We start from the raw sequence: 13,208 nt of genomic DNA, 5'->3' as shown, positions 1-13,208 counted from the left end.
ATTTCTGACTTTCCTTTTTATGGCATGATAGCAACTGACTGGATAAAATGAGAAGAGTAAGGAAAAGATAGGCTGAAGATGGATAGCTTTAGTGAGCTGCCTCTTCAGTACGTTCCATGGGCAATAAGGTTTTTACTCTACAGAAAAACATAGCCCCCTGCACTCTCTCTGCTTCACTGGCACCTTCCACTGCAGATCATAGAATGTATTTACATGCAAAACTCGGGGGCTTTTTCCAATTTCCACATGACCGATTATAAGAAAATGAATATCTCCTCCAAGTCCTCTGAATTATCTGATGAAAATGAATATGAACCTAATTGAAATTGGGCCCTTGATGAACTGAAGAAAGAAAGTTAATTGAGAACAAGCAATTAAGCCATTGTTGAGAAGAGGGAAATGCCCACAATGCTGCCAATTTGAGATTGCTTTCACAATTTCCTAGCATTATTGCTCTGAAAATCAATATGGCGGTTCTACATCTGGCTCGCCAGAGTAACTCACACCTTCTTTTATATGAAAAAAGCTAGTAATTCAAAACCAAACAAACACGGTTAAAAAAAAAAAAGACAGCTCTACAGAATGGGTTAGGTGAGTGGAAGGGAAATTCCACAGAACACGCAACCAGTAAACAGACTCTATGGCTTCATTTTAAAAAACTTAACCAGGAAGATTAATTAAGTCTTCTGCAGACCATGAGACCATCTGAAGTGCATACCGGAACCACAAGGCTTCAAAAGAAAATATGTCTGGCCCAAACAGAATAAACAAATGCACAGTCCAAGGAAGCCTGTTCCTTGCCAGAAGGGAGTCTACACTTTTATTAAGGAGTCACTTGTCACTGAGGAGGCTGGAGTCAGGTCCCAGCATGCAGTGCTACTAAGCAATTAACCTCAGGATCTTGGATCGACTCAAGGCACATCATCATTTGCAGGGTCCAACTCTTACCACAAGACACAGTGAGAAGAGGAGTTAGCATCAGCCCTATTTTGTGGGCGTAAATCACCTTGAAGCTGTATATACATTCTTACTGGGAAAACTAATGAAATATCCCCAGAATAGCCCATTACATTGCCACACCCAAAAATCATGAATGGGTATTGATGAGAGAACTATTTTCTGGTTTTATGGTAATTTGACTCAAATTTTTAAAAACATATACCACGCTTTCAGCAATCTGGGGACAAAGAAACAGGAAGAGCATTGCTTGTACAATCCTTCACTTTCATTCTGAATGTGTTGTTGTTAATGGAAGGTGAGAGACAAGGGAATTGAAATCACCCCCTTCCCACATCTTCTTCTGCCTCAATCCTAGCCCATTCTCTTTGCATCCAGTTCCCCACATCCTATCTGCTCTCCTACTGTGTGGCACAGCTTTTCCAACATAGACCCAATTGATTTGGATTCACTGTTCTTGATGGCTCAGTCATGTGAACAAACACAGTCAATCCTACTGCAAATCAGAGAGTATCCCTCTAGTCTGTATGCACATTGTGAGTAGGGAATGTGTCCATTTATTATGTTTTACACTCCCAGGCGCTTAGTACAGTGCTCTGCACACAGTAAGCACACAATAAATACCACTGACTGAATGGTACCTCTGTTTTCGCTGGTAAGTCAACCAGTGGTACTTACTAAGGGATTGGGAGAGTACAATATAATGGAATTGAGAGACACAATCCCTGCCCACAAGGAACTTACAAGTCTACAGAAGCAGACAAATATTAAAATACATTACAGATAGGGAAGTGGGAGAGTTTTGGGATATGTCCCTAAGTACTGTGGGGCTGAGGATGACAGGATCCACTAATTGTAAAAACTACAACGACTAATAACAAGCACAACTCAACTATAAGTTTCCTGATATTTGTATTCCAGAAACTAAAAATCTTAACACCAAAGGGAGTAATTTTTGCAGGCAAGAGTCTGGATATTCACATACTGATTAAAAATAAGTGGCCAAATCCAATTCTTATCAATCAAGAAGAATCCACTCACTCAATTATGGTTGATAAGAAAAATTAAAAGAATCCAGTTAAATAGGCATAATCAGCGCACATTAATTCATCATCAGTGATAATTTAAAATCTCCAGTTAGTGGGTAGAACACAGGATTGGGAGTCATGAAACTTGCATTCTGGTCTAAGGTGTGGCCCTGAGCTGCTGTATGACCTTGGACAAGTCATTTAACTTATCTGGGCCTCCATTTTCTCATTTGGAAAATGGGAACAAAACAGATTGTGAGGTCCTTATGGGACAAGGACTACATCAGATCTGAACATTTCAGGATTTTCCCAGTATATGTGTCCCATAACTGTGAATACTTTACTGGAAAACCTGAGCTTCAAAGAACACATAACTCTTCTGTTGAGACTAAGCAGGTTATATAAAGTCATACCTTATAAGGTCAGCAGTAACCTTGATGCCAATGGTGAAAACCTAGTGTAGAACACATTTGCTCTTGGATTTTGGATTAAAATCTATGTCAAAAAGGCATTAAACAGCAGCTACTTCAATACAACAAGCCAATAATATATAGGAAATGAAGAAAGCATTTAACGACCTATTTAGCAGGACACAATAGGTCATCTGATTAAGCCATCTAGTAACATATGAAATATGAATGGATCTTTTTTATTGTGAATGGTTGTGTATTAACGATACAAATAATTGCATTTTTCAGTATATTTTAATTGTGCAATATTTTGTACATTCAAGAATGACCCTAATGAGATGTACATCAGCTTGATTCTATTATTTTGTTAATGAGACGTACATCGCCTTGATTCTATTTATTTGCTATTGTTTTAATGAGATGTTTATCCCCTTGATTCTATTTATTGCTATTGTTTTTGTCTGTCTCCCCCAATTAGACTGAAAGCCCAACAAAGGGCAGGGACTGTCCCTGTTACTGATTTGTACATTCCAAGAGCTTAGTACAGTGCTATGCATATAGTAAGCACTCAATAAATACTATTGAATGAACAAAAACTTCATTATTAAAACAAAATGCATCCTAACCTTTTGCAGTCAAATAGGATTGCCAAACATTTCCAGTTCTGATGATGAGAAAATTGATTATGTTCCCTTCAAGCTTCCTGTCATATTTGTGAATTTGAAAAAAAAATACTTTAAAAACAGAATAGAGATTGTTTCCTGGGATGTTCTTTTCAAAGTAATGCCACCATTATCTGTACCTATTATTGTTCAGGTCTTGATGTTCACAGGATATGGGCATTGACATAAAAACAGTCTCCCACCAGTTTTAACCAGTTTTTAGCATTTTTATGATGCTTGGTAAATACAACAAAAAGATTTTCCCACCTCAGGGGGGAAACCATATACTGTCTTTTCCAAGACTGTACATGTCTGTTTCATGCAAATGATTGCATACTCACTCTGTCTTTGTCATCTGCTACATCACAGAGGATGTCATCCAGATCTAGGATTCCTCCATCACCATGTTCCAAACGATGCACTTGTATCCAATAATTTGGCTCCTATATCAAAGGACAGAAACGCTACATTATTTTCATACTTTGTCAATAAGAAACATATCTCTAAGATTTTCAAAATTCAGTAAAGATAGGCATGTAGATTGATTGAAAAGTAAAACACATGTATAACCATTAAGTTCAACCAACTGTTTCATTTGGTAGCTTGTCATGAGAGCAGATGTTTCAATTACATCTACTATTTCATGTGAACAATGGTAGTTGATAATTCTGTCTCTAATTTCAGAAGAGAGTACAATACTTTGTATCAAATTGTCCAGGAAAACACAAATCTATGTCACTAAATCTACCTAAATCCATGGTCTGACAAGTTAGAATGCTCTAGCGTGTCTTGAAAAAAAATACCATGTGCTCGAGTATCGTTCATGAATCATTACTTGACAATTCATTTTTCTGAAGTTTTAGGAAGCAAAGGATAGAGAGAAAAAACAAATAACTCTATAGGGATATTTTGGATTGAAAGACAAATTCAAGTGACCATTTAATCTTTTTTAATAAACATTTAAAGGGAAAATATGGGAAGGAAAGACAAAAGGGAATTAGTTTTGGTCTTTGTGCCAATATAACCAGTTGTCTCTAACACGACATTTAGACCATCATAAAGTTAGTCCAATAAGCAAGAAAAGGCCAATTCTGCAGCTCTCCTTTGATTTTCACATTTGTCTCCCTGATTAGAAAGGAAACTCCATAATGGGCGGGGAACATGCATCACTTGGTTATTCTTTATTTCCCAAACACCAAGTATATTGCACCACACCAAGTAGACGCTCAATAAATGCTACTACTCTGGTGACTAATTTCTGATTAATAATATTTTAGAATTCACAAATAGTTGTTGGTGAAGTGTGCTTGGGAAGTTCAGAATAACATAATGACAGGTTCTCTGCCTTTAGGAAGTTTGCACACCAATAGAGGAGTGGAAAGGGGTTAGCAGTGTCATCAAGGTAAATGTGAAATAAACACTGGGAACACTGGACATTTACTTGAAAGCAATCTCTCACTGACAGGTGGCTCAAAAATCCAAGATTAAGAAGGACAATCAAGGGAAGAGAGAAAAAATAATTCAGAACTCAATAGAAACAATACTGGTCCCTCAATAGAAACAACTTAGATAATTGCTACTTGGTACAGCCAAATTCCATTTTGCTTCCTTGGACAACCACTTTCTTCTTTTCAGTCATTCAAACAATTTAGGAGAATGAAGGATTCTCCAAACTGAGCCAAGTTTAAATAACAGGCATTCAATAATCAATTTATGCATGTATATTTTCATCGCTAAATGTTCTGTGATTTTTGTTGTGTACCACATAATTTCATCAGAGGTTATGTGCCAAAGAATTGTTAAGGGATGGGGGGAGGGAGATGCATATAATAAGATCCACACATTCCCTGTCCCTCATGGGGCTTATAAAGCAGGTATCTTATCCTAATTTTACATAAGAGGAAACTGAGGCCCAAAGAAGTTAACTTACTTGACCAAAGCACACAGGAGGTCAGCACTGGGATTAAAATCTTCCATCTCCTGACTCCCTGTCTTGTGCTTTTTCTACTAGGACATACTTCTTTACATAAATGATTTGTTTGCCTATTCTTGTCTGATTTACTTAACATTTTATCCATTCTCAGGATGACACAGCCTATATAACTAAAACATGTGATTACCAATGAAATGCAACTGCTAACCCAAAGTACTATTCGGTACTTAGTACCGAAGTACTAAGTACTAAAACAAATATGGAACTGTATTAGTAGCTAAGATTTGTATGAGGATATGTTGTGGTGGCCCCATGGCTAAACCATTGTCCTTCTAGTCTCCTTCCAAAAACACCATCAATGGAGTCTGCAGCGATGAAACCTCCAGACCCTATGAGCAGAAAAGTCTTAGGGGAAATTCTCTGCCCTACCTTGGCTGAACCATTGATTTTTGAAGGCTCCTATCACAGTTCCAATTTAGGGCCCTTTAAAGTAACATCTTGACTAGCTACTACACAGTGAGGGTGATGCCTTGCATTATAACTTCAGAGAACATTAAATTCAGCCACTACCAACATAAGCGCATGTTATGTCCAACCCGATTATCTTCTATCTATCCCAGGGCTTGGTACAAGCAGCATGGCCTAGTGGAAAGAGCACGGGCCTGAGAGTCACAAGGTCATGGTTTCTAAGTCCAGCTCTGCCACTCATTTGCTGTGTGATGTTGGGCAAGTCACTTTACTTCTCTGTGCCTCAGTTACCTCATTTGTAAAATGGTAATTGAGACTGTGAGCCCTACATGGGACAGGGACTGTGTTCAACTCAATTTGCTTGTATCTAGCCCAGAGCTTAGTACAGTGTCTAGTACACAGTAAGTACTTTACAGATACCACAACAATTATGTATACATTTATGGTATTATACTGCTTTCTTTCCTGATTTGTATTGTCTTCTTCCTGAAAGAGAATGTGTTAGCACACAGTTTTGCTACATGTGTTTTCAGTCTACCTTTTGACTGTACTCTGCAAGATTTAAGGAAGAATCTTCCAACTACATGCAGTCTGTTTGGATACAGTGAGTCGCGGTGTGAGAAGGAACAATTATACACATGTGTATGGCATTAGACACTGGGGAGAATGGTCACATGAGCTTTCCTTAATGTGGGGTTTAGCAAGAATGCAACCACAGCATTTATAAGAGAACTGCATATCCTTTCATGTTTATCCCTGTTATCACTTTGGTAGGTCAAGATCCAAGAAACAGCAACAATGATTCTAAGTTGTTCCACTTTGAGTTCGGGATAGTATCATTTGTTGATACTTGTTGGATCTATTTTCCAATGTGTAAATATTACCTGGAGCACATTAAGTACTTTTAGAGGCTACAACAATTCTGGCAGATCTGGGGATTGAAGCAGGAATTTCATCAATAGGAACTGGTGGCTACCAAGATTTGATATGGATGTTAACACTATAGACATATATTTAAATAGCAATCGCTGAACTAATATCCTTGAGCTGTTTGACTTTTCTTCTTCCCAAGTCACATCTTGTTCTCACTACTTACCATAACTTTTATATCATTTTACATACTGTATTATTTGAGGGCTCCTTCCTCTTATACTGGTAAATTACTTTATTTCTACTGCACAACACCATAAACTCTTTATGGGTAGGAATAATGTGATCATCTTTAGTACAGTGCTCTGCACAAAAAAGGTTCTTAATAGTTATATACTGGTAATATGCAACTTTGGGAGAAGTGTTTCACAGGCACTAAATGTTAGAATATTTTTTTCAAAATCAATTTACTGAAGAAATCCTCAATAATATGGGAGGCAAGAGGAAAGGGATAGCTTGCTGAACATTAGTGTCATGTAAGAAAAGCACTCTTTCTCCCTCCCCACCCTCCTGAAGTGGGAAGTAAATATAGTTAGTATTAGTAGGGACTCTACCAAGACTCTGCAAACTCAAATTACTTCACCATAGACACACTGTCTGGAAAGAGCACCTGGGATCCCTGGTGCTCTTGGATGGATTATTCTTTTTGGGAGAAATCAGCATATTTTGTAAGACATAACTCTGTGCCTATAATGGAATTGGGAAGATGAAATGCCTCTGGCCTACTGACCTTGACAGTTTGGGGAATTTTTCTTCTGGTTTTTGGTACTTTTTTTGTGGTATTTTAAAATGGTATTTGTTAGGAGCTTACTAAGTGCAAGGCACTGTACTGAACACTGAGATGGATACAAAATAATTCAGGTTGGACATAGTCCATGTCCCACATGGGGCTTAGTCTTAATCCCCATTTTACAGATGAGGTAACCGAGGCACAAAATTTAAATGACTTGCCCAAGGTCATATAGCTGACAAATAGCGGAGCCAGGATAAGAACCTCAGTACTTGACTCCTAGCTTATGCTCTTCCCACTAGATCACTCTACTTCTCTTAGTTAAAATATAAGTCAGTAATTAAACTCTCATCATCTACAAATGATTCCAGGTAGCCTTTCACAAAATTCAGTCAAATTTAATAGCTCTGTGTAACCTAGACCTTTCAGAATTCTTGCATCCCCAATCCAATATAATAAATACTGATTTTTTCCACAAAAAAGTTCTCTATTAATTACATTAAGCAGAGGGAGCAGTTGCCAACAATTTTTCTGCAACTTCTGTTAATGTTACAGTAAAAGTTCTTCAACGTGCTATTAAACTATTACATGTAAGGATTCTTGCCAAAGAAATGATTTGTGTGTGGAAAATATAAGGCCCCAAATTAATGAAACCTGTTCCTTGCACACTGAGCAAGAAATTGCATCACACTATTAAATCTATTGGTAAGCAGCCTTCTTAATTATGGTTAAAACAAGAAATATATTTTTATGGAAAAAAACCCCTACAAATTCCTTTCTGAAATGTTTTGGTCAGTCTAAAATGGTCACACTTTCCTTTTGAAAAGGAACCCAGTTTTGAACTATTTTGAATGAACTCCATGCAATTATTCAGTGATAACTAATAATGTATAACATATATTAAGGAAAAGAATGCAGGTGCAGAAGTCCTCTTATTGGAATTGGTTTCAAGTTTCTTTCCTGTATTTTTAATACTGACCCATGGCACATCCACCAAGAGGCACGAGTTTCACATTGAAGTAGTCAAATTGTGCAAAATTTGATTCACTTATTAAAAGAGTACTTTTAGAGAAATGCTGTCAACTCTTAAGACTACTCTGCCCAATGGAGCTAGTATTGCCACCTCTGGGATTTGACTTCAGTCAACTGATGACATTTACTGAGTATTTACTGTGTGCAGAGCACTGTGCTAAGCACTTGGGAGACTGCGCTACAACAGGGTTGGTAGAATACACTCATTAGAAGAATATGCTACTCGAATATTAGGCCTTTCCTCCACTCAGAGTTTATCCCTGTATTTTCCTCCCCACCACCTTGCTATCTCTACAGCACCTGGGCAGGAAAAATATCACAGAACAGTCAACTGAATCTTTTCAACCACTTGTGTAAAAAAGAAAAAAGATGTGGTTTCCATTGTTTTCTCCAGAAACAACGATCACAATTGTCCCTTCTGATCAGACAGGGTTAAGGACCTACAAGGAATAAGAATTATGTGCCTGAATGGTTTAATATTTCACTAACGTCTACCAGGGAAATGATTCAAAACTATCACCTCACATATCCCTGTGGTTATTCATCCAGCTGGCCTTGGTAGGAATGAAAAAGAAAACATTCCTTTGCGTATTTACTTGCTAACTCTGAGAGATTGGCTCACTGTACAAAAAGGAGTTATTTTGGCCTGTAAAGAAAACCTTGGTGAAATTCGATAAATCACAAATAGCTGGGTTTTAAAATGGGAAATTTAATCTCACAAGTGCCCTAATGCATGCTTCCTATCTAGAAAAGGCCACTCTCATTACAGACAAATATACATGTGACTCAAGCACCACACCCGCTTTCTGAAGACTAAATTGCATTAGGGAAAATACTCTTAATTGGGGTAAGGCTAAGGATGATGGACCAATTGAAACCCAGTTCTAACCAGCTATGGGGCTTTAATCATCTACTGGTTGTGATTACAATTTACAGGAAAGATCAGATCATTTGTCCTCTAACTCCCATTGCCTCTCTGAACCAAGCCGTGAACCAATAACCCAAACAATAATACTTACTGTGGTGTTTGTTAAGAGCTTACTATGTGTTATATATTTAGCATTACGGGAGAGACAAGATAATCAAGTTGGACACATTGCTGTCCAACTGAGGGTCACAGTCTAAAAGGGAGGGAAAAGAGGGAAAAAGGATACTGAATCTCCTTTTTACTGAGGAACAAAGAAGTTAAGTGACATAGCCAAGGTCATATAGAGGAGCAGCATGTTCTAATGAAAAGAGCAAGGTCCTGGGAATTAGAAGACCTGGGTTCTAGTCCCAGCTCTGCCATTTGTCTGTATTGTGACCTTGGGCAAGTCACTGAACTTCTCTGGGCCTCAGTTTCCTCCTCTGTCAACTGGGGATTCAATTTCTGTTCTCCCTCCTTAGACTGTGAGCCCTGTGTGGGAGAGGAACTGTGTTGGACCTGACTTAATTTATATCTATCCCAGCACTTATAACAGTGCTCAGCACAGAGTAAGTGTTTAACCAACATAATAGTAAGTGGCAGAAACTGGGATTTGAACCCAGATCCCCTGATTCCCAAGCTCAGACTTTTTCCAAGAGCACGGTGCTTCTCAATCAAATTTCGTAACCATGGTACTTTAATCGCTCGTGCCCTGCCCTTACAGGAATTCTCGTCTACCTTCAGCAGGACCCTAGCAATCAGGTACCTGGGCCTGGCTGAAGAGGCATCATTCAACATGTGCTCTGTTTCCCCATGGGTCTCAGTAGTTTGGAGTGGGAGGGTGATGGACCTCATTTCAGCAACAGCAGTGCCTACCCGCTGACCGCACACACAAAGTCTATGGTGGCTTTGAGAGCAGAGGCTCCCTTCTCTGTCTCAAACTGCTCCCAGCTCCCAGGGAGGGTCTGGTGATGGCATTCTCCAAAGTAACACCAAGATGGAGAAGGTCTGGTTGCTCAGACAAGCTCCACAAAAGAGGTGTCATATACACAAAGACATTTTAAGGGCAGGTGAAGCAAATAAGACAAGTTTGCTCTCTGGAGACACTTCAAAAGAAGGGATGATCAATGCTGCCCTAATTGAACAAGAAATCAGTCAGACCCTTTTAAAGCTGCTTCTCAGGCTTTCCCAAGGGTCACGCACAAGTCTATCTCTCCCTTCAGACAGAGTGTTCAGCTTTCCATTTCCCTCCCGAGAGTGCTCTGTTAAGTTTTAGTAGCGGCTTACTTCAAAAACATCTTTAAAGGGATCACTATACATAGCAACAAAATCATTTCGAGTTGGCAGTGGCAATAAACAGAGCAATTAAATGTGCAACTTTGTTATGTGATGTGTCTTGCTAATGCAATAGGATATTAGAATGCACCCCAATATTAAAAGGCAAGGGTTCAAAAAACCTGTGTTTGAGCTAAGAATCTAAGAGGCTCTTGGGGAATATAGGTCAAAATCATTGGGTGTGAAATGCACCCGGGTGACAATAAAATTACCAACCATAAACCTTCATTAATAGAGGAGTTAGTCAGTGTAAAGAAAGAGAACACTGACAAACATTAAGGGTATTAATCAAGTGCTTACTAAATATAGTGGGTCAATGTTAATGAAGAATCTAAATATTCTCTCACCCCCTGTGGTGAAACCATGTAGGTTTTGGGATTTTCCAGGAAGTCGCCCTCAAATGAAGTGAGATGATTTCTTCCACCACATACCTAATCCTAACAATCAACTTGCACATTCCACAGTGAAAGCCGGTCATTGACCGTGCTGTCAGTATAAATACTTTTGCTGGATTTCCCCCAATGGCATCATGTTGCCGGGAACTGTACTGTAGACTCAGAATTTCCTTTTGTTTGCCTGCCCAAATCTATGGCATCTACCTCGGCTTTTATAGTCCTAAAGGGCAGAGACCACGACTCACATACTTTATAGAGGACTCCTCTATGCAAGTTGCCCTCAACACATGACAAATAAAGGAACAGATGGTTAGGAAAAATACTCCACTTTGAACGCAGTAACAATAATAATAATAATGCATTTGTTACATATTTACTATTTGCCAAGCACTGTACTAAGCACTGTGATACAAGAAAATCAGATCAGACACTGCCCTTGCCCCACATGTTGTTCACAGTCTGTGGGGAAGGATAATAGGATTTTAATCCCCATTTGTAATGAAGAAACCAAGACACAGAGAACTTAAATGACTTGCCCAAGGTAACCCGGCAGGCAAGGGTTAGAATCAGGACTACAACTCAACTCCTCTGACTCTGAGTTTGTGTTCTTTCCACCAGGCCACCCTGCTCCTCAATGAGCTGTATCCATTTATGAGGGTGTGGTGAAAAATGCATGATGGAGCCCTTTCCACCCTGTGAGCACAGCAAGAAATTTCCTTTGCTATTTGAAGCATCTGGCCCAGTTTCAACCTCTTCTTCATAGCCCATGCTCAAAACAAGCCACCCAGTACCTGTACTTCAAGCAAGACTCCACGAGGCATTACCCAAGAAAGGATGGGGCTTTGCTGTTCACATGGTCCCAGCGACCCCCTTATAATTCCCATGTATAGCTTATTTGTCAGCCTAGTTTAATTGTCCATGTTTGTTTTTATCATTTGTGGCTATGTTCTTACTCCTCTACCTACTGTATCTTTGCCATTTGTGTCAGCTTGTCAGCTCCTCAAGAACAGGGACGGATTATATCTTTCACTTCTGTGGCATATTCCCAAGCCCCTACTATAATGCTCTATAGCTATGGAAGCTTAATGAATGCTGATGATGATGACTGCTGTAGGCAAAGCTGCCCAGGGAGCTAATGGCACAACTATCCTAGGCTTTGTGCATCAACTGTGGCTGCCCTCTCCCTCCTCTTCCTGCCTCTGCCTCTCTCTAGCCCTCCTGAGAATTTTAAAATGCTTCTTCTCTTTGAACCACTGGAAGCAGCTCACAATGGAACCTGTTTTAAATTAATAAGGAAATCAAAATGCAAAGAGTATAAAACTTGGGAGCTAAAGTAATAATTACATGTATCACACTTTTTCCTAAAAGCGCTTTCATATCGATTATTTCATTTTATTTTCACACCCTTGTGAGATAAGGAGGGGCATGTGCTGTTCACCCTATTTTACAGATGAGGAAACTGAAGCTAAGTTATTTGCCCAAGATGACAAAAGTGGGTCAGGGTCAGAGCTGGCTTTAGAAGCCAGATGTCCGACTCCCAGATATGGGCTCTTTCCACTAGCCACACCATCACATTCTTAACGGCAGTAGCAATCACAGCTGAATGGTGAGTACCCCTATACAACTGTAAAATCGAAAATGGCTAGAAAATTTCAAAACCAAATCAGTCATTTCTTTACTTTTAGAACCAGGTATAACAAAAAAAAAGTTTTTGCTCCAAGAGCAGGGTAGGGCTCACCACATCAATTTTGAAACTTGTCCCACAAACCCTGGCCGCATCCATTGTGGTTCTTCCTGTTTTTCAAGGCCCTGGCACAAATAGTAGATGTACAAGACTAGACAAGAAACACACAAACTCGTTTGACAACAGATGACACAGACATGATCTAGTAAGTAAATGAGAAACAACAATATACCTCATTTAAACTTGCGCCATGCTACACGGCAACAATCACCTCTACTCCAAAAGCCTCTCCCATAATGCTCCTCACTGCAGTTCACTTGTTCACTTGTATTCTGAGCACCTCATTGGCCACTCTCAACAAGCTTTTATCAGATATTCTCTGTCTTAGCTAGGAAACATCATTCCTAGACATTAAATAATGATACCAAATACCAGTGAGACACCATAATAAAAAATTAATGTGTCGAGTACTTTGAATTAGATGGTTATTTTTCCCTACCAGAATTCCATATATATAATGGTCCTGGAACCACCTAGAATTTTCCAGAAGCACCCAAGAGCTAGGGACTAACTAGAGTTGTACTGGCATCAAACATTTGTGTAATATTCATTTCTTTAGGAAAAGGAATTCTAATGACTTATCTAGGACACAGATAGACATATTTCCATTTCTAACAGTAGCATATAGAAAATCTGCTAGAATGCTGTCTCTTTAAATAAAGGTTTCAGAGATTTCTCTC

At 39.0% G+C, this 13,208-nt stretch overlaps 1 protein-coding gene across 18 annotated transcripts in view; it reads right to left on the bottom strand.

The window, feature by feature from the left end:
* PARD3 (par-3 family cell polarity regulator) overlaps positions 1 to 13,208 on the bottom strand; it is a 471,934-nt gene that overhangs the window by 380,160 nt on the left and 78,566 nt on the right. For all 18 annotated transcript variants that reach the window (XM_029077450.2, XM_029077456.2, XM_029077446.2 and 15 more), the window contains exon 2: positions 3,399 to 3,500. In XM_029077450.2, coding sequence (XP_028933283.1) covers positions 3,399 to 3,500 — 102 coding nt within the window. The remainder of the gene's footprint in view (positions 1 to 3,398; positions 3,501 to 13,208) is intronic.

Source organism: Ornithorhynchus anatinus, chromosome 13 (assembly GCF_004115215.2).
Source record: "Ornithorhynchus anatinus isolate Pmale09 chromosome 13, mOrnAna1.pri.v4, whole genome shotgun sequence".
Taxonomy (NCBI): domain Eukaryota; kingdom Metazoa; phylum Chordata; class Mammalia; order Monotremata; family Ornithorhynchidae; genus Ornithorhynchus; species Ornithorhynchus anatinus.
The sequence above is the reverse complement of the archived record's forward strand: the minus strand, read 5'-3'. Positions and strand labels throughout refer to the sequence as shown.